The sequence below is a fragment of the Columba livia genome, chromosome 1 (genome assembly GCF_036013475.1).
Source record: "Columba livia isolate bColLiv1 breed racing homer chromosome 1, bColLiv1.pat.W.v2, whole genome shotgun sequence".
Classification (NCBI taxonomy): Eukaryota; Metazoa; Chordata; class Aves; order Columbiformes; family Columbidae; genus Columba; species Columba livia.
The window spans coordinates 46,084,698-46,111,544 of record NC_088602.1 but is presented as its reverse complement, the minus strand read 5'-3'; the positions used below and the strand labels follow the sequence as shown (position 1 = coordinate 46,111,544).

The window sequence follows — 26,847 nt, the reverse complement described above, 5'->3', positions numbered from 1 at the left end:
GTCACTGCACAAAAAGAGGGAATTAGTCCCTGTCCAAAAGATCTCAGGGACTAGAAAGGCAAAGAAGACACTAAGGCTTAGAAGATATCACAATGTGAAGACGTTTCTAGTACTCTTAGATGAAAAACCCCAAACTTCCACTCCCTCACCATCCTGCTCCAGACAAATCTTAGTGCAGACAATTCCTCTGATGGTGCTAGAAAGGAACACGGCATTCAGAGAGAGGAACAGAGAATCATTGAGACTGCTTTTAATTATGAATTAGACCACTTAGACTAGATGGAGAAATTCCAGGATTTGCTCTTTTCTCCCAGATGTCTCTGTATATTTTGTATTCAGCAGTCATTCCTGAGGAGTCAGTAGACAAATGGCTATTGCAGCTACCCTGTGGTCCATGGGCCGTCAGGATCCAACCTGCGCAGGTCAGGGAGTGTGGCAAACACATTAATGGGGACATCTCTTTGAGATGAATCTGTTCCACTGTGTTATACCACTTGGTTAAAAGAGAGGTACATTTAGGGAGAAATGGAACTTGGCCCTCTTACTTTTGGGGACAGTGACCTGTTCAAAGAGGTGAGCACCATCTCCCTGATTTTAAAAGGCAGTAGTTATCAGGAGATTTTTGAGCAGCATGATATTAGCAGCATGTGACAAATATGTTTAGAGAACATCTGCAAATTTTTCTCTCTCAAGTGCAAGTCCAAGGTCCCAGTTTTACTGATGCAAGAGATTAGAGCTGTATTGATCAGAACAGGCAAAGTGCAAAATCGGACAGCAGGCCTTTGAAATCAAGGAAAAGATATATCTTGTGAATTTAAGACCTCAGTGATTCTGTATCTGTTAAGCAGCTAAACAGAGCTATTTTGGTCAATGATTTCAGACTTTGGTACATCAAACCTACCTAAGTATTGTCTTTATCCTCTGCCTTTATGGAATGACAGGTGTGTCTGCTGTTACGCTGCTGTGAAGGAAAACAAGGGCTTTTGATGCAGCAGAAGGGAGAAAATAAGGCTACATTTCTCCCTTGTAGTCTGATACCTACTTGACTGGCAGCTAAAACCACCTGCTGGTGTAACAGAGTAGCTCTAGTGAGCAACATGCAAGTATGATCAGAAATAAAATTCAACCAAGAAAGCGGATACTTTTTATTATAAACAACAGGATTATGTTAAAATGCCAAGGAAGGCAAGAGGGGTAGCAGAATTCTGATGTATATGTGTTCTGAATAAATAAACTGAACACATGAAACTGTCCCAACACGACAGACATCTCCATACCAAGGAGCAAGAAGTAGAGCTGACCTACTGAATAAAAGCTGTTGACTTTTCATATTGACCAGTTCTTTATAAGCCTAGCTAACTTCACCTAGCCTAAGCTCCTAGGCTAAGGAGCCTTTATGAAGTAATGGAGAGCATGTCTTGTCACACTCACTGAGGAAGAGGATGAGAGGACAATGTTGCAGATGTTCGTCATCATGCGTTAAGCACTGCTAGGGAGGGGATGCTCAGACTGAGCATTCTATAAGAACCTACCCAGGATACAACAGAATATATTAATACAGCAAAACAGTTCTTGTGACATTCCATGTTCTTGTCAATATCAGTAGCTTTGAAGCCATCTACATATTTAAATGCATCAATATATATTATATGCATTCTTTCACTCCTTTCCTCTTATTGCTTGTTTCTCTCCCATGTAGAGCTATGCCCCAGCTTTGTAAAATAAAGTGTCCATTACACACCAAGAAAATGGCCCTGATGAATCACAAAACCCCACATAATTTAGTACATCATCTCTCAATACAGCTTTTCAGTCTAATTTAATGTATTATTGAAGATAACGTGTTCATTAAAACAGCTGCCAGCAAACTGCTCATTTGGATTGTTTCATGGAAGCACTAGTCAAAAAGAAATAAAACACCACATGCTAATGATATGCAAAAAGGACAAAAAACAATTAAGTTTTGAGACATTGGTATTGAGATGTTAATATGATTTTTATTTTAATAAGTACTGCCATCCAGGCTTTTATATGGTAAATATCAAGCATCACAAAAACGGGTGTTTCTTTTCAGCAAACTTACAACATATAATAAAAAATAACAAAAAAACACATGGCAAAATTACCAGGGCTGTTCAGCAAGGATGAATTAATGAGCATGGAATTATTATTTATTGTTTCTTATTGCTGGTTCTCTGTCAGTGAACATTTAAGTAGAAGATATTTGGATCCAGAGTTTGCTTCTGGTCTCTAATGGAGTGAACTAAAATCTCACATCTCCTCAAACACTGGGAAGTCCTGGCTTCTAATGTGCTGGCTCAAATGAATATCTAACATCTTTCATTGTAACTGAGCCTTAGCAATAACTGTCAGACTCTGAACAACACCAAATTTGTAACCCCAAAGTCAAAACTTCACCCCTAATTTTCTCCACCTGTTGTGCACGTCTGTGCAAGTTTCCTCATGAAGCACAGGTCAATAACAAATATAGTTTAACTAGAATATGTCAATAGCAATAGACACACATCGGAAAATATTTATAATAACAGGTTTATTAAAGCTACTGCCACTAAGTCATAAGAAATTGTCATAAAAATAACAAAACAATCTACTGTTTCACAGCTCCTTTGCATATCAGTCTGAACATCCTTTAAGCCAGGCAAGACAGATTACATCATTACTCAGCTGCAGGCCCAACGGTTTAAATTACACAGACATGCATGTGTCCTGTCTCCACTACTGAATGTAAAGACAAAGAGAGAAAGTTTGTCTAGGACAGCCATTCAGCAGTCTAATATTAATCTACGACTTGGGCACTTTTCACCCTTCTAAGGTCTTGCTCAGGTCCAGCAGTCTCTGAACACTCCAGCCCTGCCGTGATCATACCCAATAAGTCTTTTTTGGCTGAGAGGTGAAGGGACAAAAATCCATTCTGAATAACCATAATGTAAAACACGTCATAGCAGAGACCTGTAGTCAACACCTTTGTCCAGCAAACTACTGAACTATATGTTATTTTAGGCAAACAAGGCAGGTAACTGTTGAGGAAACACAACAAAGCATGAATTCTTCTTTCATTTTCTATACTTTAACACACACTGTTCAAAACAAAACCAAAACAAAACAAAACAAAAGCTTTCACTGTAATGTCAAAGGAAGGATTTTATCTGGCCTAATGTAGATGTCTAGAAATCTGAACTATTCAATCCAAGTTTCTTTACAAATCTTGGAAAATACAGTGTACATTCAAAGCACGGTAAAATACATGTTTGCAATCTGATCAATTGAATCAGTGCCTGAAAATGTTTACTTCTCTATATGACTATAAAGACAGATTAGATTAAGTAACTGAAAAGTAGATGTCTACACTGTAGATGTTTAAATTTAAGTGAGATTAATCCATCTGAAGTGTTTATATAGTCAACTTAATAAAGTAAGAAAGATAAATACAGCAACATAATGTCATGCAAAGTACGTATTTCATAATTTCATGGCAACAATTAAGAGTACACTTCTGAAAAATGATAATACGATAGTTACCAGAATTACAAACATGGAGTGAGATACTTCTAATTAAAAACCTCTAACAATTTCTGTCTAGAATTCTTCTGCAGTAATAGAGATGCTTTTTCCAAAGATGGTTTGTTCATTTGATGGTTTGTTTTGAGTTACTTGTGGAGAATCCTTCTCAGGAGATTGATGTTTCTTCTCAGAAGTACAAAGTGAACCCACCTCACTCTGGATGTAGTTTAAACTGAATAGCTGACTTCAAAATGACTAATCTTGATGAGATTAATCCCATTCATGCTATATAAAGATAACAGATCTTTATATATGAGGAGATGCGTTTTCAGTAATGAGAATACAGCCCTATCAAAACTTATGTGTAGGTATGTCCTGCTGTTCAGAAAATTTCAATAAATTATCGTTAGCTTTACATACAGTTTAGCAGTTTCACAGATCTCATGAATACGCTTGGTTTGCTTCCTGGAATGTCTGTATGAAAAGGCATCTACATTGTCATTTGGGCACTGCATTTACAGTGTTTGTTCCTAGTAATAAAAAATTATTTTCCATAGTGGTTTGAATTAACAGGCCAATACACTTAACTAAAAACTAGTGGAACTTCTTTATCATGCTTTCTGTATGTCAAAATTAGTAGATCCATTTTTCTGCAAGATAGAAAAGATTGATCAGAAATGCCAAGCAAGTCAGTATTCTCTACATGTCACACAAGGAAATTTTAGATCAATTAAATTTTTAGAAAATCTACTGAAGCCTGACTGTCCCATCTTGCCATGTGCTGAAATAGGATATGTCCATTTATAATGCTTAGTATACAGAACCTCAATATGTCTTTCTATTGTTTGATCACTGTCACAATGCCTAATTAATTTTAGAATCTAATTAATTGTAAAATTCACTCTTCCACCAAATTTTGCAATGGCATAATAACACAAATTGATTAATATCATTTTAGTTAACATGATCTTATCTTGGAAGAAGTTCACTTATAAGAACCTTCCATTTATGTTTCAATTTGTATTTATTTGGTACACAGGTACTGATTTATAGTATTATGAGGTAATAGTTGCTGAGAACAGAGAAGACTTAAAATCTAGCAGCTTCTAGAAAAAATAATAAAAGCTTCATTCTTCACTGCCTTGCATATTTGTTTACTAACTAGGTATATTACTCACAAAGGTAAGAATGGCACTAGCAGAATAATATTTTCATTATGATTTAATAGATTTTGCATCTTTATTTGTCGCAATGACTACTACATGATGGAAATACACCTGAACTCTGGCTTATTAATTTCCATAAAACAACCTAATTTTCAGATAGCCTTGCAATTTATTCTTGCAACTTCTAGGGAAAGATGCCATTGCCTCACTGTAGATGTCTCCACTGACTGCACAGGTAGGACTCCACAAATTACCATGAGACCTTAAAGCATCTCCCTCACAGGTACAACACAATTATCGTGTCTGGAGCCTGGGAGCCTGGGCTTAGATATCATCCTAAGCAACCCAGTCTTACTGAATGAAATACTTTGAAAAGGTTTAACTACACAGAAACAAGCAAAAGCAAAAGCTGTGTTGCAATATGTTGAAGTTATCTGAACAAAGTTCTCTACGTATTTTTTTTTTAATGATCGATATAATACATCTTGCATCTTACCTCTAACTTTGGAATAGCAAGGCTCACAATGCACAGTTTGTCTGTAAATCCAAATGCTGTCTCCTGCTTTCAGATCTTCCAGTGGTCTTTTGCATACTTCACACTTCAACACACAAATAAAAGTGATATGAAAAATTAAAATTAAATCCTCCTTTAATTCCCAGCATGCTGTCTTTTAGGGAGTAAGCAACCCCAGACCAGAACGGGTTATGAGTACTGCAGTATCATCAAATCTGAACTCTGAAAGAGTAGTTTTTGTAAACATTAGATTAGATATCTGAATATCTTACCTTGAGACATGTGAAAATCTGATACCTAAGTCTCTACTGGTTCCCTGCATTCTCTTTATACTCACTGACCTCTTCCCTCCCCCAGACATTTCCAAAGGGAAATTTCTCTGTCTTAGCTTGGAAATTTGTTCTAAAATGAAGTGAATCACCCTTTTGAGATCTTCTTGTTTCTTCATTGAGTGAAGAAATCCTGATGAGCCTTAATCATCCAACTCAGAGAAGATCTTAAAGAATCTAAACCTGCTTATTTTAAAATGTTTTGCGATACCTTGTCTTAACCATTAAATATGTATTATTGCAGAATCTGGGCACTGCTTTCCCAAATTTCTCAAAAAGCTGACTGTTGAGATAGAGAAGCATCAATACACAGATACACACAGAAGCTGACTTCCCAAGATCACAAGAAAAGCCTATAGCGAATCAAGGAGCAAAGTAATTCGACCTATAAACCGGAATATTGACACCCGGATCATCCCTTTTTCTGCAACCTTAATTAAAAAAATGTCAAATTCTGGTTTCTTTGGATATTTTATCCTCTGATAAGTGAAAATCAGCATTAGTGTGATTCAGTAACCAAATGGACAGCCATTCCAGAAGGGCTGTAAACCTCTCCATAATTTTCACAATGGCTGTCTATTCAGATCAATTTGAACTGAAAATCTTTATTAAAATTAAAAATTACCCAGAACATCCATTTGCAGCTAAATGAATAAAGAAATTGTGTGATGTCAGCACCATAGTTTTAAAGGTACTGTGAATTCTTAGATCCAGACAATATACAATTACTTTATGTTGCACATGCTCATTAGAGCTAATATGAAATTGGGTGCTCAGTATTGATTAGTACAACATCTTGGAGTACTACAGAACTTTTTTTTTTCCACTTTTACAGAAATGTTTTTTCTATATCTTTCCTACATAAGCTGTTAGTATTAAGGTACTATTAAAGCAGTCTGCTTTCTTCACTCATTTTACATTTCTGTGTATAAATCAGCTAAAGGATGGCCATGTTTTCAAAGCTTTGATCACCAAAATTATCTAGTGTTTTCCTACAGAGAAAAAACCCCTACAGTTTACATTATTTACTCACTGAACTTTTGGCATATACTTTCACAAGGAACTAAAGACCTTATACTGCTGACAACTAGATGCAAATCTCTAATGGATACAGGGTATTTGTAAGGAGTTAAATGAATATTAATGATGAGAAATTGCACTACTTAGCTAAATACATAACTACAAGCATGAACCAGAGACTTAAATTAGTTGTTCAATTTTTTGCCAAAGCTTTCATAAGTGTGTAGTTACACAAAACTTAAGCTGAATTTTGCTGGCCAGACAGGTCCACACTTGGGAATAGGAAACAAAAATAATCTAATTTAAAAATAAGCTTAAGTATTTAATAGATAATTCAGCCACTACCAATATGTTAACACTCCTAGCTGCATAAGAAGCCCATTCCTCTTTATGTGGGTAGATCCACCTAAAAAGAATGGAAACAAACTAGAGTTTGTATGTACTTGCAATAATAGATTTAAGGAAGTATTACGGAGTAATTTCCACAGAAGAAATTGCATTTCTAGTGCTCACAGAGTTCAGAAAGTCCATATGAGACAAAAAGCATATGTAACATCATACACGTTAAACACAAACTTAGCACTATATTCTGGTTTGGGTTACATTTCAGGCAATAACCAGGTAAAAGAACTGCTGCAGAAGCAGAAGCAAAAGCTACGCAAGACTGGGCAGAAAAATGAGCTGTGCTAATGCAGTGGTTTTGCTGAGTACTGTTAGAACAACAAACTCTGTGTGGGGATGCAAGCAGAATTAAGCCAAATGATGCAGAAAGATAGCAGACTATAGGGCTGAGCACTGGTAGGTGTACTCTGAGAAGAGTTTAAGAGTGAATTTTAGCCTGAGGTTTAGCCTTTGAAATGACAAGCAAAAAAATTATTCTGTACTTTCTTATTGGAAATATGAAAAAACTTACATAATTTTTGATAAATAAGATTGAAGTAAAGACATATCCAATTTCAACACCATTTTATCCTATAGCAGAAACTATCCATAGGACCCAAATTTTAATCAGTTCTTTGACCCCAGTGAGTAAAATTATTTCACCTCTATTGTTTACTTTTAATACCTCTTAAGTGTGGCTTCTGTGATTTTAGATGTCACTTTATGAAGAACATTTACAAAACTTCATAAGAAAAGAAGCAGAATAAAATTTTCCAATATGAAGAAAGTGTAAGCAGGACTTAGTTCACTACATCAGACTGAAAGCGTGTGTAACTAAAGGCTTAAAAATATGTAGGGCATTCAGGATACCTTCCACTGCATCCCTTTTCCTCCTTGTGGTTGCAAGAGAATAGAGAGAAGGAGAAACAGGGAGATGGAGAGTAGAGGAAAAGGGGGAGAGGGAGATGGAAGGAAAAAGGAAGGGATTGCACAGGGTCAAGAGAATTTCCTACATTAATCTTCTCCTCCAGTGTGCAAGCCTTCCTCTTCTTGCAGGTAGAGAAGGCCTGAGGCCTAAATATTTTGTTATTATATGTGTAATGTAATGCAGGTATTATATCCAAGGTATTTTTCTTAGTAGCAGGTGAAATTTTCTTACCTTGAAGCAAGTCGAATGACAGCAAATTTGCAAGGCATCTAAGATCATTTTGGCATCTATGCCCAAGGGCTTCCTGCAGTATGTACATATATCTTTTCCAATTATACTCCTGTGTATATAACATAACATCAGCTGTCAGAAAAAGGGCTACCACTGAAATCTCAAGGTAAAAACTGATAAGCTTAGTGCATTACGTGGAAAAGACATTTGTATACTGTACAACGACCATAAATGGAAAAATGTCACATGTATATTCCCTCCATTCCAGTTGACAGACAAAATAGACATGCTCCTGCGATGGGCAAATTGCTGAGCAAAATTGTCAAGTACCAAAAATATCTTGATAGAAAGAATGGTCATCTTTTCTGAACTGAATGATTTCTACTAAATGTGGACAAAGTGCAGGGTAACAAATGTAATGTTTAAATCACAAAAGTAAATCGGTAGTTGATTTAAACTGCCATCATTTGATCAGTCTGATGTAGATTTCTCCTATGTGTTGTGGAAGTGCCTGAAACCATTTTTAATTTTCTGCACTGCAGACAGAAATCTTACCTTCATGGCAGTTATAGTGAACACATGTATAGAACAATATTAATAACAATAATATTTTAAAAAATTTTCTCAGTAATTTTTGCATTCTTACATGACGTCAGTCTGTACTTTCTCTAGGTACAACTGTTGGTGTTGGTTTTGCACTACAAAATGAACTGGCCTTATTCCTTTGCACTCAATGATACACCACTGCATTATTTTTTTAACAATTACCAGAGTTCATTGTACTTTTGTTGGAAAAGTTACAATTTTTTTTCTGTTTCAGTATTTCCAAGTAGTGGGAAAGTCCAAATTATCTGAACTGAAAATAGTGAGCACATTTATTTTTTTTCCCCCATGTGGTAAGATATGGAAGATACTGAGCAAATATCATTATTGTATTTGGGAATATCTTAACTGGTGTGAAAACAGAGTTTTTAACAGCATTGTCATGTGAACCTGTTCCTCCACATCTGCATGTGAAATTGGTCATTACAAACACCATTCTCACAAAGGAAGGAAATTTTGCAGAGTAAGCAGCTGCCCTGGGTAGAAACCTACAGAATCACCAAGCCAACTCTGTTACTTAAGGCATTGGCTATTGTTTCTATAGATATTTTAAAATGTCAGCTGTGACAACCTTTACATAAGAATGGGCTGCTGAACTGTGGTAATGATTTGATGGCAAGAACCCACTGAAAGGGAACTCTGTGTGAAAAGCTGTCTGACGAGCCTAATGGTGACTTCCACTGCTCTCTATTTGTCTGAACACTTGAACGCTTATGTGAAATGTCTGTGTCCTTTGACACTCTACAATGTTATTCATGTGTACTTACCGATCAGAAGTAGAGTAAACAGTTTTGATAGTATTTCCTGTTATATTTTCTTCATAGGCACCATATGATGATTTGCTGTGAAGCAGTGAGTGCATAGCAATCACTAAACAGTACGTTTTATTTGTAAAGGTTTCACTATGCTGATGGTAATATGCAAATTACACTAATGTAACATGCTTGTAAAAAGTCATCGTACTTACTGAGTTCTCTTTTTTTTTTTTATTTTCACACCCATCAAGAAAAAGACATAAGATAAAAAAGCATAAATTAGAAATATGTAGAAATATAGTGTCCTTGGACTGTATTCTGTTGTTGAATGATTCATCAGCATTTCAAACTTAAATCCACAAGCCCACTGAGCAAAATCTACATGTTGATATTGGGTTTACCTGTGCTGATAGCCCAGTCTAAATGATACACATCAGGAAATGATGACATACTGCATTTTTTCCTTTTTTCACTAGTCTTTCATTAGTCCTCAAAGAGCTGTCAAACAGCCAAACAAAATTACAACGTCTGTGGAAGTAGAATGAGGCTCTTTATAATACAGGCTGCTCAATGAGTGATTTTTGTTCACTACAGTAGCTGTATTGTTCTTTGTATCAGAGTCAGAAGGAATATACTGAATTTAACTATCAGGGAAGTTAAATCTTTTTTTTGTAAGAGTCTCAGTTCTAGTTGCTTAACTGTCAGTTTTGTTTGCGTGGAAGGGATCAGCATGTATGTGACAGCTGAAGAAGTCATCTTGCCATACATGTTTTGAACATTTCTGAACTGATGTAATTATCTCATTCCTCAAGAAATTCATAAGGTATATGGTAATTATTACATTTCATATCACTTTTGAATAATGTTTAGCAATGCTAGGAACAATTTTTCTCAATTGTGTATTTTCAGAACATGTCTTTTTTTCAGGGAAAGTGAAACAGAGTGGTAATGTATGTGTGAGGTGTTACACAGCCCAGATAAACTTTAATGCTTACCTGTCTTTTATAATGTTTATATGTCTTATTTGATTGCTGGTCAATGCCAGAAATGTAACAAAATGGTGCAGTTACTGAGAAGTTTAAATGATAAATGTTTTATTTTGGTTTTGTAGAACACAACGATATGCTTGTTATGTAATAGTAATGTGAAAAAAAAAAACCTGGTTTTGCTCAACACAGAGAAATATCTCCTCAAATGAACACTCAATGCTCCATTTATATTAGAGGCAAGATGAAAGTATGCTTACTAAGTAGGAAAGCAAGCTGAAGCTAAGGGATTGCATCTTGAAAGAGTTTTCTGGCTATTTTTGCCCCAGTGAAGCTGACATGTGCACAACATGTCACAAGGTGGAGTATATTGATGATGCAAGTGTCTAAATTTTCCTGCTGTAGTAGAAAAGTAGTATAGGAATATCACCTCTTTACTCCTATAAAGTATGGGCCTGCCTGTGCTTCTTTTTGTTATTAAGCTTATTTTTGCCAAATCTTCTCTTTAACTCGTATTTAGCTGCAGAAGCTAGAGCTGAGCCATTCTGACATTTCAAATTATTTAGTTAAAACAGGGTTGACATCAGAGCAAATTGAGTACTGTGCATTGTACACTCAACATAATATGGGTATTTGGATGTAGCACACCTGAAACTTACACTGTTTATCTTATAAATAGTTGTGTAGAGAAAAATACTTTCTTAGTGTCCCAGTGTAAAGGACAGTATCCCTTGGATTTTAATAACTGTCTAGAGTATTATTCTTGAAACACACACAAATATATGTAACCATATCTTAGCAAAAAATGTACTATATAAAATAAAAAGCTGTGATGCTACAGCAAAAATATTTCCTAAGCATCAGTTTCTAGACTTGTCAACTGAAAGTGTGAGGAAACTCAGAACCTTTTCAAATAAATGCACAGGGTGACAGCTTGACAAGGTGCTAAGTTGAAACTGAGCCACGATGCAGCCTGAGAACTGCCTGTCTGGTCAAATCCATTTTTTCAGTTCGTATCACTCACTCCTTTACTTGCAATGGTGTGACTTGTTTATACAGCAAACTACTCAACAAGAAATACTCTGTAGAACCTGTTGCATAAAGAGTAACCTGCAAAGACCATTCATTTAGTAAGCTTTCATGAGTAAAATCAGGATTACTTCTTCAAGTAAGGGCTATACATTTTGTCAAAGGGTAAGTTAACACTGCATATTGGAATACATTCCATAACCTGCCATTACTGTTCTCTATTTTAATTTTCAAAGATAATCAGAGTATTACAACTCAGAAGCTTCATGTCTGCAAAATGCTAATTTATTTGTGTTGAATATTCATTTTTGAGTCTTAAAAACATACGCTGTTTAGCTTTTTTTTTATCCTTAACCAATTTATGGGCTTGGCCTTCAAGACCACGTAGAAGTTTAAGGATATGCAAATTTCAACCACACTCCAACCTCTTACAGCAAATGTAAGAAAAAGAGAGATCAAAGACCCTGTGCCCAGTAATACCCACAACAAGTCTCAGGTGTGCATAAGCTTAGGGACTGGGACATTTGCCATAGTTCCCATAAAGTACCACACTGTGACTACTGTTTCCTTATTAGTAAGACTTAATAAAAGATTTTTCCTCTCCCTTCCAAGTCATCAGCCTTGAATCTGTCATTCATGACCATTATATGGCAACATACCTCACATATAGAACCATGTCTATAAACAGTGCTGTCTACATTAATACTTAAATCCATATAGATAAGTGGGTTGGTACTGAAGAGACATTTTCCTAATCCAAAAAGATCTTCTACTCAAGAATTATATAATGTTTTTTATTATCATATTTCTTTATTTACTATCATACCACATTTTTCACTCAGATTTGCAATACATGTGCTTGTAGAGACAGAATCCAGCTAGAGTAAGAGTATTGCAAGACAAATGGTCTTAAAAATAGTTTGTATATGGTCAAAAAGTCTGAAACCCATGCTACAGTTTCAGTGATTGGGATAAGATCTGACATGAGTTCATCCCATATAGCTTTAGAAACTTAAAGCACCTGATTGAAGAGCATAATGTTTTCCTTACAGCCTTGGAAACAAATAAGCTCCCTGAGATCATGGCGTCTCTAATGCGCAGGAAATGTCTTTCCTCTAACGATTATATAAGAATTTTGGCTTAACTACTCTCCTAAGTTTCATGCCTCAGCTACGTCTCTAGAGTTATGCCAGGTATGCCTTGTGCTCCTCAGCCTGTGCACTAGAGCTGCGTTTTGTGGGCTTCTTTGATGGCATTCAGGAAGGAGAATTTGGAAAGGGGCTGGCATAATCCCAGATGTCAGTATGAGGTTTCTAAACATCCCTGAAATTTCTTGCATAAAGATGGTTTCTCCTAATTTTTTGCAAGAAAATACACTTTAGAAGTTATAGTTCTCAATTAGTTACCTGGTCTTTCTTTCACTGTTGCTGAAGTAGTTTGTTTCTGGGAGCTTATTTGGAACCCTTGGAGGATTTTCATATGCCTTCTCAGTTACCCTAAAATAAAAGAAAAAAAAAGAACAAAAAAATCAAGAAACCAAACCAACACAACAAGGGAACAAACACTTTTTAGAAATAATTTTCAACTACACAGCTTTCAGTTACACTTACTTACAGCCATAAATGTAAAAGCTTGGGCTAGAAACAGTACATTAAATAAAATTATCTTTCTTCTACTGTTGTTAAATTGTTGCTTGTGGAAAGTAATAGAATCACTGACCTATAATTTTAAGTTGTCTAGTTTATGCTGGTAGATATATTAATATCAGAAACTTCACCTAACTTTAATTGAACTCCATTTGCCTCAAAGTGCCCACTGAGCTTTTCAACTGTGCAGTAATGTCTCAGTGGTAACTAGAATTCTGCATTTTCTTGGCAGTATTCTATAATGTTTTATTCTTGTTTTTACTGTATTTTAGTTCCAAATTTTCTCTTTTTTTTTGTATATACTACAGTTATATTTTTATTAGAAATGACCAGCTAAACAGATATATAGACCCTTATTTCAAAAAGCAGGATTATGATTCAAGCAAAAGAAACCTTGTCTCCTGCAGTTTTCCCTGCCACAAACAAGACATGCAACCAAACATAAAAATAAACCTTGTCAGACAAATTATAGAATTTAAGGAATAAGTGCTAGTAATGTTTTTGGTGATTTTACAAAGCAGCTCAGGCAAAGGCTGGTCTTGTTTTGTCCTGCCAAAGGTTATATTCTAGAAAAACTTGATGATTATAAGCCTTAACTCTGGCTGTTTGGACTGCAGCTTTATTTCAGTGAGTTTGCCAATGTCTGAAGCTTAACTAAACGAGCCCTGTTCAGTGCTGGTCACTGTTTGATATGCACAGCATGCTGCACAAAGCAGCACCCACTATTGTGCTTGACTCCTAATCTGGCGGACCTCCTTTCAGAACTAAAAGAGAAATTCATTCACCATAGATATTCAGTATATGCTTCTCTGCTCAGACTGTCAAGTGGGACTGCTAGAATAAAAATGTGTTGAAAGCAGCAAAACTACTTGTGTATACAAACAGCTAAATTCTTCCTCTTCATTTAGATATGGAACTAAATGGAAGACTCAAAAAGATGCCATCAGAATGCTACCTAAAAACATATACTAACTTCACTTTAATTGACCGAAATGGATCTTAGTTTTTGCAAATAATGAAACCCCGTAGCAGTGAAACTTCTAAACTATGAATGCATTTACTTATATTTATTTGAGCTACTGACAGCTGAGTTCACAGAACACCTAGATAAGCATAAAAATACTTAATTATGATCTTGCCACCAGCTGTTTTTATTCACTACAAGAAACTATATATTGAGTCATTGCTTATTATCAAAATACATGCAGCTATATTGTTGTATTTGATTATTCAGGCACATTTTAGAAATAATACAGATATCTTAGGGAAGTTATGCAAATTCTGCTTGCTTGTACTAGGAATTCGTTTTTTCTAGTACCACACTAAACAGCTACAACCCTTTATAATGGACCTTTAAATTTTATAGAGAACCATGAAGGATGTCTCACCGCTTTTTACTTTGATCATCAACAGAATTGACTTTGGAGTGATCACCAATGTCCTCATCTCTGTGGAAGTGAGAAAGACCTCATAATTAACCAAATTATTTCATTCAACCTAAACATATTAAGAAGGTTTAATTATTTATTTTAAAGAAGAAAAAATTATATGCATTTCACAAGGAAGAATCCTGATTATACTGAATATGCATCGCAATTTTTTCATATCATAGGTGTTTAGTTAGTTATAAAGTGTTATCAGTTCAAACTTCAACATTTTTCAGTTACTCTCCAGTGTGACTGTAAATAAAAATCATATTATTATCCATTGAAGAACTGTTTAAGATTAAAAAAGGGACACACTGACTATCATTTGAAAGTGAATAATGATACTAACAAAAAAGAGGATTTTTGTTATTCATTTATTTATGATATTCCTCTTCTGTATGTAAAGGACAGCTTTTAATTTGATGGAACATTTCACATTAATTTAGGGAACTTTGATGGGCGTGCACTGACCATTTAGGGTTCTAGTATGATAAAGTCAAGTACTACCTGCATTTCTTCCACACTTAACTATTTATATTTACTAGCCTGTATTTAATAAAGAATTTTACAAAGTTAAAGTTCTATGGTTTAAATAACATAAAACCATCAATTTTTATTCTTCTAATTATTTTAACAGAAAAGAGCCTATTAATACTAATATGAAACCAACCACAAACAGTTTATAAGTATATAGACGAAAGATAATGACAGTCTTGCCTCTTATTTTTCTGACAAGCAGTATTTTTCTCAGTAAAATCCTCAAGCTCTTTTCCTCTGAAACAACAAACAAATACAACCATCAAAACGTACCTCCTATGTGGGAAGAAGTAAAATGCACTGAAAAATATATATATTTATGCTCACATTTAAAATGAAAAAAATTAAATTGTTAGATAAGTTCATGTTCAAAATTTGCAAACACTTATGTTATAGTAAGAAAATATGTTTACAATTTTCCACTAGAAAGGTAAAGTAAATAATTAAAGTAAATAATTAAAGAATTGATTGTCTGTACCCATACTGAAAATGTAAGCATCCAAACACTCACAAAGTTTACATATAAGGAAACATTTTTAAAAATTCATAAATTTAATTAAACTAGTGGCTATTTTTTCCTCTGTGTTTTTTGTTGTTGTTGTTTTAATATTTAAAAATGTTTCAGTGAGTTAGAGAATGGAATGACCTATGAGAAGCACTGTAACTAGTGTAAAACCCCCTGATTCTCTTTAGGTAGAAGTAGGGAGGAAAAGCAAAAGACTCAGCTCTGTCAAAATGATAACTTGTTCACTTAAATCCATAACAGGCTTATTGATCTTAAGATTTTGGATGCCTCCTAATATTCAGTAGTATCTCAAAGTCTTGAACTCTCTCCTAATACACTATCTCTGAACTAAAATTTGAGAAAAAATAATCGTACTCAACTTACAGGTTGGTGCTAAGTGTACATATATATATATATATATATATGTACGTATGCATATATATGAGACTACCTACTGTAAAATAGATGATCACATGTTGGCAACATTCATGTGCTGCTATTGTGTAGAACATAATTCTTGAAGTTATTTCTAGTATTTTGGTGTTAGGTGTCACAAATATTACATCGTTCTTTCTAGCACTGTACTCTGGCAGTTCTTCCCTTTCTGTATGCTGAAGGGATGTTTACAGACCACAAGAAACTTGGCCTGAAACACACTAAACTGAAGGGCTGTTCAAAAATATAAGTTCAAGCTGCTCTTTATGGATCACTGACCTCGCTGACTGAAATGCTTTGTTACACTCTGTTGGGGCAACACTTATCATCTGAGTTCTACAATATTTTGTTTAGTGCCCCTTCTCTAACTATATTAAAACATTTCTTTAAGGGTTTTATTGAGGAAGAATATAAGGCAAGTATGGAAGCTTGCCATAGATATTACTTGTTTAGCTGGTAGTGCACATGCCAGTTAATTAGTCTGTGTGTTTGTATTTATCATTCTGTATAAGGAATGCTACTTATTAATCTATAAACATTTTACTGATTTGTAACACTACCTTTCCTGACATTCTCATAGTTACAAACTACTCACTGCCTTAGAAAAGCAGGGTCTGAGAAGCTTTGAAGACTTACTCCTTGTCAATTGGCAAAGAACTTGGTTTCACTTTGATGAGGTTATCAAATTCTTGGCTCCTTTAAAGACAGAACAAAAACCAGATCAAATCACAATTAGTATAGCCAGCTGTCGATTAGCGAAATTAAATACTTACTTAAAAAGAAATTACAGTTGACACGTTCTTTATGAAAGGCAAAATTAAACTGATGAAAAGTACAAAGCATATATCATTTTAGTAATTTATAGACACATTCGTATGCCTCCCATATGCACATAAGCACACATTTTTCCTGGAATAATAGGACCAAATAATGTTTTGGAAACAGCTATTAATACCTAATACTTATGTCAAAAATGATAATTCCTCCTGAACATGCATCATAGACAACTTCAAAGAGTGCCTGACCTCTAACATACAATATAACAAAAATCTTTATGAGACAATACAATCAGTCAAATATTATTGATATTAATAACTTCTTACCTAAAAAATAATTATGGACTCAGTCTTCCCAGCTAAATCAGTCAAAAAATCTATTAGGTAGGCTATCTAGACCAGCTCCTTCCCAAGCAGATTTTCTCCTCTCAAGAAATTTCACGTTTAAACTGAGGAATGCTGAGAACTAATCATATCCACTGGTTCTTGAACTTCCATAAAAGCGGCAGGATGTGATTTACTGTTATTATCTCAAGTAAGGAAAAAAAAATATTCCTTGAACTAACTAGATATTGTTGGTTAATTAATTTACTTTTTTCAATATAGCAGCATTAAACATGTAATGTATAATCATGTAACATAACTATGAAAAATAGAAATATAAATCAATGCCTTTTATACTTTGAACAGAACATTTAGTAGTATGAAGTCAGAACATGAGGTGCAAAGGGTGTCACTGTTGTAAATGTTTTATAGAAACATTTATGTGAAAATGCACTTTCCAGCTGCAAACTCCTCTACTAAAAATTTATGCAACCTTACCTAAAAGAGTTACCATCTAGTAACCTTAACTCACCAGAAGAAATTGAAAAATTCCCTCCTAAAAAAAAAGCAATGGAAAAGAGGGATGCCCATGACAGTGCCCCCTCTGTAGGACCTGTTCTATAACCTGGTAGTCAACAGCGTTCCCTTCATCTCATTTCTGAGATTTCATTCTGAACAGTTCTGTCATGAAACAACACCTCAGTGAATGATAAAGACAACCTTTTCAGATTTATTTTTGGTTGTGTTTGTTAGAGCTCCCTTTGATGAGATTATCAATATCTCTGTTTGTTTAGGAACTAAAAAAACAGCTCAATGCAAAGAGACTCTACTGCCATTTAGCTAGAATTCAATACCAGTCATTAATAAATCTACATACTATATACTTCTGCAAATTCTCTTTATATTACCACAGATTTCACACTTTTTAGAGTTTTCCTCTAGAAGCTGGAGTCTTGTGATTATCCAAAAATACCCTTTCCTTTACCAATTCAATGGCTAATTGCTTCCTCAGTAGCAACACTAAAATGATAGTAAGTCTGATAAGACCTCAGATAGTTACTTTATTAACTTACATTTTTGCAGTTTTTATTAAGAAAAACCCTCCAGCTGTGCATGTGTCTGACTTGAGTAAAATATACATAATTATTCCCGTCTTTTGCATCTTCCATTCCTTTATGTTCTTACAGGTATTTAAAATACGTGTCTCAAGTCTTCTATAAAGCCTACTGAAGCTTTGCAATTGCATCTACCTCAGTTATGATCTTTATGTGCTATGCATGCAGCCCTCACCTATGTATCAGCCTCAGCGTTGCATATTCACCCAAATCATAGAAAGCAGATTTGGGACTCCTGTTTATTCTGGCTGCAGTCATATATGGTTTACTCAGCAGGGTTGTCTGTAGCCTTTCTGCTGATTTCTGCTGACTCGCTCAGAGTGAAGCAACAGAAAGGTTGTGACAGTGGCAAAGCTATGCTCTGCAGGCCAGTACACTGATTTTCAAAGGAATATAAGCATTTGGAGAACAAAATTCCAATATGCTTTTCATGAAGCTTAACTCAGTAAAACAGATATGATTGAAAATTTTACGCATGGTATAGATATAAAATACTGTATTGACTTTTTTATCATTTTCTATTTCATATTTTTTAAAATTACTGGGGACTCTTCTTTCAGAATGATGTCAAATAATTGAAGACACCTTCCTATAAAGATAATCAAACACAATGCAGATAAAATATGCTCCCACCACAGTGCTCAAATACTAGAACTTTTTGTGTTAGTCTTTGTAAGAAATGTTAACATATCTTAGCGGTTTTGCATCAAATGGTACATAATTGGATTAATAATAATAAAGAAATTGTAAAACACTTGGAAATTTTATCACTTATATAGTTGTTGTAGGCATCATTTTTCTGTCAACAGGAAAGAAAGAAACTCCCTCGAGATTACCAGGAAAGATTCTGGCTTTAGAACACAATATTTTTAAGATTTCACATTCATTTTAACACTCTTCCCACATACCTTCAGATTTTCTTTACCTTAAATTGCTCAGTTCACTTTGCACAGAGTTTTGAAACAAAACAAAAAAAAAATTAGGAGTTAGCTAAAATAGTTTAACTGCTGCCTATTTGGAAGCAACAAAAAAAAATATTTACAAACTTCCAATAATTTAAGAATCATTCCTTCAGAAATGTGTTTACTGGCCCGTATTAGTCTTTGGTGCAACTCAAGGGATAGCTGAGTTAGTTCACTTCTGTAGACTTTAAATCATTGTGACTTGGCAGCCAAAAGCATCTTTTACTTCTTCATGCATTATTTTCAGTGCTTTGAGTATCCCAATGCACTGACTGGCTTGCGAGGAAGATTTTGTCTAAAGGGACAGTAACCAATGTAATAAAATTCTAGGCTGTGCATGCACTCCTTGTCAATAGCAGCCTGATTTATAGAATGCCAACACTGAAGTGTCCTAATAAGTGAACAGAAACAGTTGTACCTGCAGATTTCAGCACAAAAATACATGCTGACTGACCCATTCAGCTGCACTTTATGGTTCCTATGGAACAAAATTTCGATAAAACATAACCCTTATAAGGTGTTTATTTATTGCACTGGTAACACTTCTCTAACTTTCATCCTCATGAAACATCTGCTTGACATGAGTGCAGCAGCTAATCAGGGCTGGTGTCTTGCAATTTCTTTGCCTTGAGGTGGCTGGCTGGTGCAAAGAAGGAGTCATAGGAGACGGAGCTTCAAGCTACTGGTTCAAGCATAGTTCAGGTTATTAGCAACTAAAGCTATAGTCTGAGCACTGTTATGTGTAAAACAATAAAATGTAAAGTAGGGCAAGCCGCAGGACCTAATGGATAAGTCAGAAATTACCTGATTGGGTTCAGGGCATACTTTTGCTGATTTTTTTCAATCGTTTTTAGCAAAGCTATGTTTACTTGAGCAATAGCACACAGTGGGTAGCAGGGTTATCATCACATAACCCAGTCTCACAATTAAAAATTAGAATGGATGTGCAATACAGGGCCTAAACAGAAATTCAGGTTAGGTTTTGTTCGAGTTGGTAGCATGCTAAAAATCAGCACCATAATTCATACTTTTTCTAATATTTCTAAAAGACATGTCAAGGTTTAAAATGGGGAAGAGACTAACCTATTTATTAATATATTAATGAGGTTCCTTGAGTATCAGATTATCAAATGCAATGCAAGTCTGTTGTGGAGAAACCTTTCCAGTTACAGGTATAACAATCATTTGAAAAAATAAATTGTTTCAGTGTCCAAGGCTGGTTGAACTGAATTCTTTCTTCTAAAATTTGTCAAGAATTTTTAAAAATATAGATGCTGATGGAAAACAGCAGCATAAAAATTTCTACACAAAGCAGTTCAGACAAACTTGGGGAAATATCTTCCAAACGTAGTAGGTGGCTTGTAATAGATGCTGACATTTTTCATAGGTCATTCCAAAGGAAGCCACCTCCAAGCATAGTATTTTCAGAGACAGTCATTGCATCACTGTGAACATTCTGCCTAGGGTAAGTGTTTTTGAAATGAATGAGGATGAGGTAGGTCAGACAGCCTGTCAGGAGCAGAGTATATAGTTTGCTCATGGATTTAACAAGATGACATATTTTAATAAAGCCATAGGACATGACTGGAATTTTTTAGGAGTTTTTGTATTCTGTGTAAAAACAAAAGTACAGAGGATTTTGTACCACATTTTGTACAAAAGCATCAAGTATTGAAAAAATGAATGTATTTGTTGTAAAATAAAACATTAAGACTTAGATTAAGACCTAGATCTGCTTGTTATCAACACTGAAGTATGGAAGACAATTCTATTGATGAATTTACTTTTTTCTTCATAAGTAACCACCTCTATTCTGCCTCTCACGTCCCCTTGCAGAAAAATGCTTAAAATAGCACCAGGAATTTACAAGAAAATGCCACTCTGAATGACAGAATAAAAGACGTGCAATTGGGCCACTGTAAGCCTCATGCTATAAACTTGTTAACCATGAATTTTGCTGCTGCCATCTACTATTTTGCCTCAAACTGCTTGTGTAAAATAGGATTATAAATTTGGCAACTAATGAAGTCCAGTGCAATAAAAGGCTTGCAAAGAAAATAAGTAAAGTATGTTTAAAAAAAGATGTCAAGGCATTCTGCATGCAAAATTTATGCCTTGGTTTAACAAGACATTCCTACTCTGCCATATCTTGGACCCCCATTCTCCTCAGACACAAACAAAAGGGGAAATTACTTCGCGCTTGTGTGACAACTTCCTCAGAAATTAACTAGATTTCAAAAGCTTAATATTTCTGACCCTGAATCAATATCAGCAAATGTTCCTCCATTTACAGAACAATTATTTTCTGCATTATCTCATTTTGTTAATGTTAAGTATCTAATGTCTTCCTTGGTTTAATGTACAAAAGACCCAAAGACATGTTGAGTAAGTAAGGTATAAAAATGAATGTATTATGTAATCACATAGTATGATTTTTTTTTTCCTTTTATGCTCTAGATTAAAAACTTTGACAAATTGAGTTGTCTACATTTTGCTTTAAGTCTGCACTTGATGTCTAGCTCAGTTCATCTGAGTTAAAGATCTAATACTTTTCAGTCCTGCTCTGTGAGATTCGTTTGTGAATCTCACTTATTTCAGTGGAGAATAATGTTGTAATTCTGGTTTAACTGATGACAATTCAGATCACCATCAAAAAGGAAAACACAAATTAATCCCACCCAGACATTCAGGCACAGCTAATACTTTGTTTGTTTGTTTGTTTTTCTTTTTTAATCTTGAAAGCATTCAGATAAAGCTTCATATGGCGTAGAAACAGGAATCATGGAACCATCCCTACAAAAGGGTTTTAATGATGTTATTAGTTGTTTGATGGAAGCAATGAAAACCTTCCTAAAGCTTGTATTTGTAAATTCTGAAGGCGATGAAGAAAACAATCAACAAGAATATATTTTTTAAAGTTTGATCACATTTTTATGACTGTCCTTATGCTGAAGACAAACTGAAGTTAATCCTGGACATGTGTGGGAGAGTGAGAAACAAAATTTTAAACAGACCCCAGCTATTCTCTTGAACCTCGAGTATCAGGCAGGAGAGTATGAGACCACAACTCCCTAGTCATTCAGTGAATGCTTACTTAACCTGTAAAAGTCTTACTGAGCCCATATCTAGTCCCAGATGTTCCTTAATTCCTGAAGGCTTTCTTGCCTTGTTACCTAGAATGTTGTCATCCCTCTTTGCTGATACACAAACAGTTCATATAATACCTAGGCATCAATATTGTAGGTGGTGTTTTACGGACCAGAAAACTGAAGGTCCACACAAATTTCAGAAGACTTGCTGTAACGTCTTCAATCAGTGGGGCACTTCGTGTCAAATCCCAGATACTCAGTGAGGTTTCAGATTTACTCACTCTGTCATCATCAACATCAGCAGCAGCAATCCAGAGGCAGATCTATTCATGGAGTCATATACAGTATTTTTAATAAATCTCCATCTGTTTTCTGATTAAAAGTCCTGAACAGGATTAAAATGCTCCTGAGATGACTCTATTTCTGGATGGATGATATTGTAAGATACATATAATATTTCTGAACGTGATGCCAAACAAGTTGCATCTGTTGTCCTTTCTTCAGTGATATCTTCCAGTTGATGTCCTACAAAGCATTCTGACTGACAGCTTCTTCTTCTGACACACTAAGTCTGGCTAAAACATTAAGGCCATTTCTGGCCTAGTCGTGTCAACACAGAAAAATACAAAAACAACTGATTGCCAACTGGGCCTTCCAAATCTGAACCAAAAAGAATTGGCTTTGAGCATGTCAGGCATCTCACTGGATAGAGCTTAACATCATGGACCCGTCTGAGTTTCGGTCTGCCATCCATGACTGCTTTACCATCCCTATGTCAGACATTGGCACTAATAACTGAGAATGAATAAAGAAGTTCTTTGAGAAAAGAGCGGCATTTATTCTGAATCAGGGTGCATTTCCTTTCACATTGCTATGCTCACTCATCAGTACCAGGAGCTCTCATTCAAACCTTTCATCAATAACAGCCGAGGATGAGGCAAGAGAAGAGGTCTGCAGTCAACTGTGAAAGACAATTTATACTGTGCCAGAACCAGGGTAATGCTTAGCCCAGAGGATTTTGGAGTTACATACAGAGGAAGAAGCTGTTGATCAGAATGTTTTATACAAGGTGGACTGGGAAAGATCACTGAAAAAAAGGACAACAACTCATTCAGTTTTGCTTGGAGGATATGTGTGACCCTGTAAACACTGTATTAACTCTTCAGTTAGGAATGATGGGCTTGGATCTCTTCACATAAGCTCTGCAACAGCAAATCATTTGTATCAATGTGCAGAAAAGCTGTAAACCAGCATTACACTGAATGCAGAGTTTATCAGAACTGGGAAGCAGAAGGTTGCTGTCACTAGGAAGTGCCTTCATTTGAAACGCAAAAATGTATCATCAAAAATGACTGCATTAATTTGTTCTATCAGAAGCAATTTAGAAAGTGTGTAAAACCACTTCACTTTACCATAAAAACAAACTTGTCATTGTAGCCAAAAGCAAGATCTGGCTGCAGTTACAACTACTGAATTATGAATAGTTCTGTTTAGTATCCTTGCTTCCAACATTTTTTGAGTGACACAAGTGTCCTTGAAAACAGGTCTCCTTAAGGTCTCACTAACAAGTGAGAGCAAGTAAAAATGACATCACAATGGAAAAGTCAGAGAGACATACCTGGTGAGCGAATCATGCCTTCTAATTTTGGTGATCTAAACTTTAGTTCAACCTAAGATAATTCTCTAAGCTGTTTCTAGTGGCTGTTTGAAACTTCCAGTCTCTCTTCATACATCAGATTTCTCTTTCTCATGCAATGGGAACACATAATTGTCCAATGCCTCAAAATGCACCTACATGTTCTCTCAGTTTTGTGCTCTTTACAGCTCTAGAATAATAAAAGTTTTATCAAGAAATATTCATTTAAGAGACCTGGTATATCATTTTTATACTTTATGTAATTTACTCACATTTTTTATGTAATTTGAAAAAAAATCTGTGTCTTTCTTTTTTTTCCCTCTTCACAGTCGCCAAATGTTGACAGACACAGAAAAATTGTCCCTGTTACAAGAGATAGTCTAAGCACAGGTAACTAACGTGTTATTCTTTCACAGTCTTCTATAATGAAAACTGTCAACACATCTCGGGTCAAATAGGAACATCATTAATAAGGAGCACAACACAAACATGTTTACAGCATTGTCTGAATTTGCTACTATCTGGCAGGAGTGATTATAGTGAATTACCCTGTGCAATATAGGAAAACCCTGTACAGAACTAATAGTCAGTGAACTGTACTTCACAGAAAATGAAATGCTAAAGAGCCAAGAATATAGTATTTACTTAAATATGTCAGAAAAATATTCTAGTTGCTTGTTTCTGACCCCCAGAAATTGCCTCTCTCACCCATATACATACAAATACAGAGCTGAGATGTTTTCTTCAACCTAACTCAGCAGTTGATGGCATACCAAAAATAAATGCTTATATGAAAGTTTCTACAGTAAGTTCTGTGCCCCTACATACTAGTAGCTATTCACTGGTAGCAGACAATCTCACTACGGATGTTTTAAGATCTCCAAGTTCTTACATAGCCCTTGTTACTATCACCTCAAAAGCTTCTCCTCAAATATATCCAACACTAATTCTGATACACCTGTGCAAAGTAAAACATAAATTCATTATTTCTACAATTTATGAATTGCTGGAAATATGGCTTTCTGATTACTCTGCTTACTTTGGTGGTAATACTTGTTACTGAACTCATGAATGTGGCCCACCATGCCACACACTGTTACTTTCTGTATAGATCACATATGAAAGGAATCACTGTACTTGTGTACAAATGAACTCCATATAAAAGCATTTGATAGAAATACACATTTTTGCCTTCTACGTATAATCATGAATGAAAGATTGACTAAAGCTGTGTTAAACACCCTCGGGATGTTTGAAGCGATTTAACAAGACAAGATTGTCTTTTTTAAAAAAATACATTTTTTTAAACACCTATGTTTAATGATTGCTATAATTCTGCAATGGAAAAACACAGAGTGAGAATCTTGAATCTCCACTGAAATGGAAATGAAACACAAAAAGAACTTAATAAGCAATGGATAAAAGACCCATTGGGTAAATCAGAAAAATGTCTCTGTATGTATCCAGTGCAGTGCTCACATGCTGCTGCATTTGTGACATATCTAGAGACCTGATTTGCGGATGACCTATTGTGCTCAGAAAAATACACCATTATTAGACAGTGCTTATCTTTACTTTTTCTGGATCCTAGCCTGTTTATGTTGTCTGGAGTACCTATAGATGCCCTAACTAATAATGAGATGATTGTTCCATTCAGTTAATCCTCTCCAAAAGATGGAGGTTCATATGTCCATGCCTCCGGATATGTTGTATATATTATTGTATACTCTGTTTTAAGACAGATGCCATATCTATCTGTTCTACTCAAAAACATTACCTTTTACATTTACAAAAACATTACCTTTTTAGGGTAATAGAATCAATGTTAGGCCTTGCATGGAACATTATACAGGGAAGCTTACACTTTTAGCCCAAGAGACAGTATCTGACATCTTTTTCGGGTAAATCTCTTCCAAAAGATTTTCCTTTTATCGTTGACCAGTCTGATAGAAAACCAATTGCCATTTTCCACTTATACTGAAATTAATTCATTAATCCTTTAACATCCTTATCAGAATCCCGAGCAAAAGACAAATAATCAATTAACCATGACTTAAAAAGCGTGACTTGAAAATCTTTCAAGTTCTAAGTAAAAATATAGGGAATTGAAGGGTGTAATATAAATATTATTCTAATAAATGTCTATGTTACTAGAAATACTTTTTGTGTAACTATTTACCTCCCCTGTGTGGCACAATTGTTTTTGCCAAAAGTGTAGTATTTGTATGACATCTTTATAAAGAAATGGCACTTCTGCTGACAGCTGCTTAATACATTCTTGTTTAGCATAAATTTAACAAAAATCTGTAGTTTCGTGAAGCTGACACTTCAGCAGCAGATGGATGACATCTGAAGCACCAGCCAAATGTAAAGGAGGAGTAGGGAGGGCTGAATTTTGCCCACTAAGATTACAGGCTACTTATGGTTTATATACTGACACAAATAGCTTTAGCAGCACAATGTTACCATAGAAACTTGTAGACCAGTAAAATATTCCTCCAGTTCTCCACCAATGGAGGGACAGGAATACAAAGCTTGATATGGTAATGAAAGCCACGGGGATGATGAATGTGAACTGATTGAGGGTGGGGATTAAGTAAAACCTTAATGAGCCTTTAGGAGTGAAGAATGACTGTGACTTCCCTAGTTAATACAGTGGTGTATTTAATTCTCTAAGAGCTTTCACATACGTTGACAGGAAAATATTTCACTCAAATGTTGCTTTTTTCCTAGAGATTACACTGTCAGACATCTTTTGGATTTTTCTTAATTATTCTATACTGGTTTTATACACTTGGGGGAGGGGGCATGATTCAAAATATAGACTGCAGTTTCAGACCACAGAAAACTGTATTTTATTAATAAAATTCAATAAAATCAGCTAATTCTACTGTCTGCATCATTTCGTATTTCCAGATAGAAACTACCGAA

At 35.1% G+C, this 26,847-nt stretch overlaps 1 protein-coding gene across 3 annotated transcripts in view; it reads right to left on the bottom strand.

Annotated features, from left to right (window-relative positions):
* Positions 1-1,977: 1,977 nt before the first annotated feature.
* SCEL (sciellin) overlaps positions 1,978-26,847 on the bottom strand; it is a 73,840-nt gene continuing 48,970 nt past the window's right edge. For 2 of the 3 annotated variants that reach the window (XM_065056382.1, XM_065056388.1), the window contains exons 12-19: positions 16,651-16,710; positions 15,255-15,311; positions 14,499-14,558; positions 12,871-12,960; positions 9,462-9,536; positions 8,092-8,200; positions 5,185-5,287; positions 1,978-4,172 (exon numbers count right to left, since the gene is read on the bottom strand). In XM_065056382.1, coding sequence (XP_064912454.1) covers positions 4,156-4,172; positions 5,185-5,287; positions 8,092-8,200; positions 9,462-9,536; positions 12,871-12,960; positions 14,499-14,558; positions 15,255-15,311; positions 16,651-16,710 — 571 coding nt within the window. In that variant the 3' untranslated portion in view covers positions 1,978-4,155. The remainder of the gene's footprint in view (positions 4,173-5,184; positions 5,288-8,091; positions 8,201-9,461; positions 9,537-12,870; positions 12,961-14,498; positions 14,559-15,254; positions 15,312-16,650; positions 16,711-26,847) is intronic. The other variant, XM_065056392.1, reaches the window with a different exon arrangement.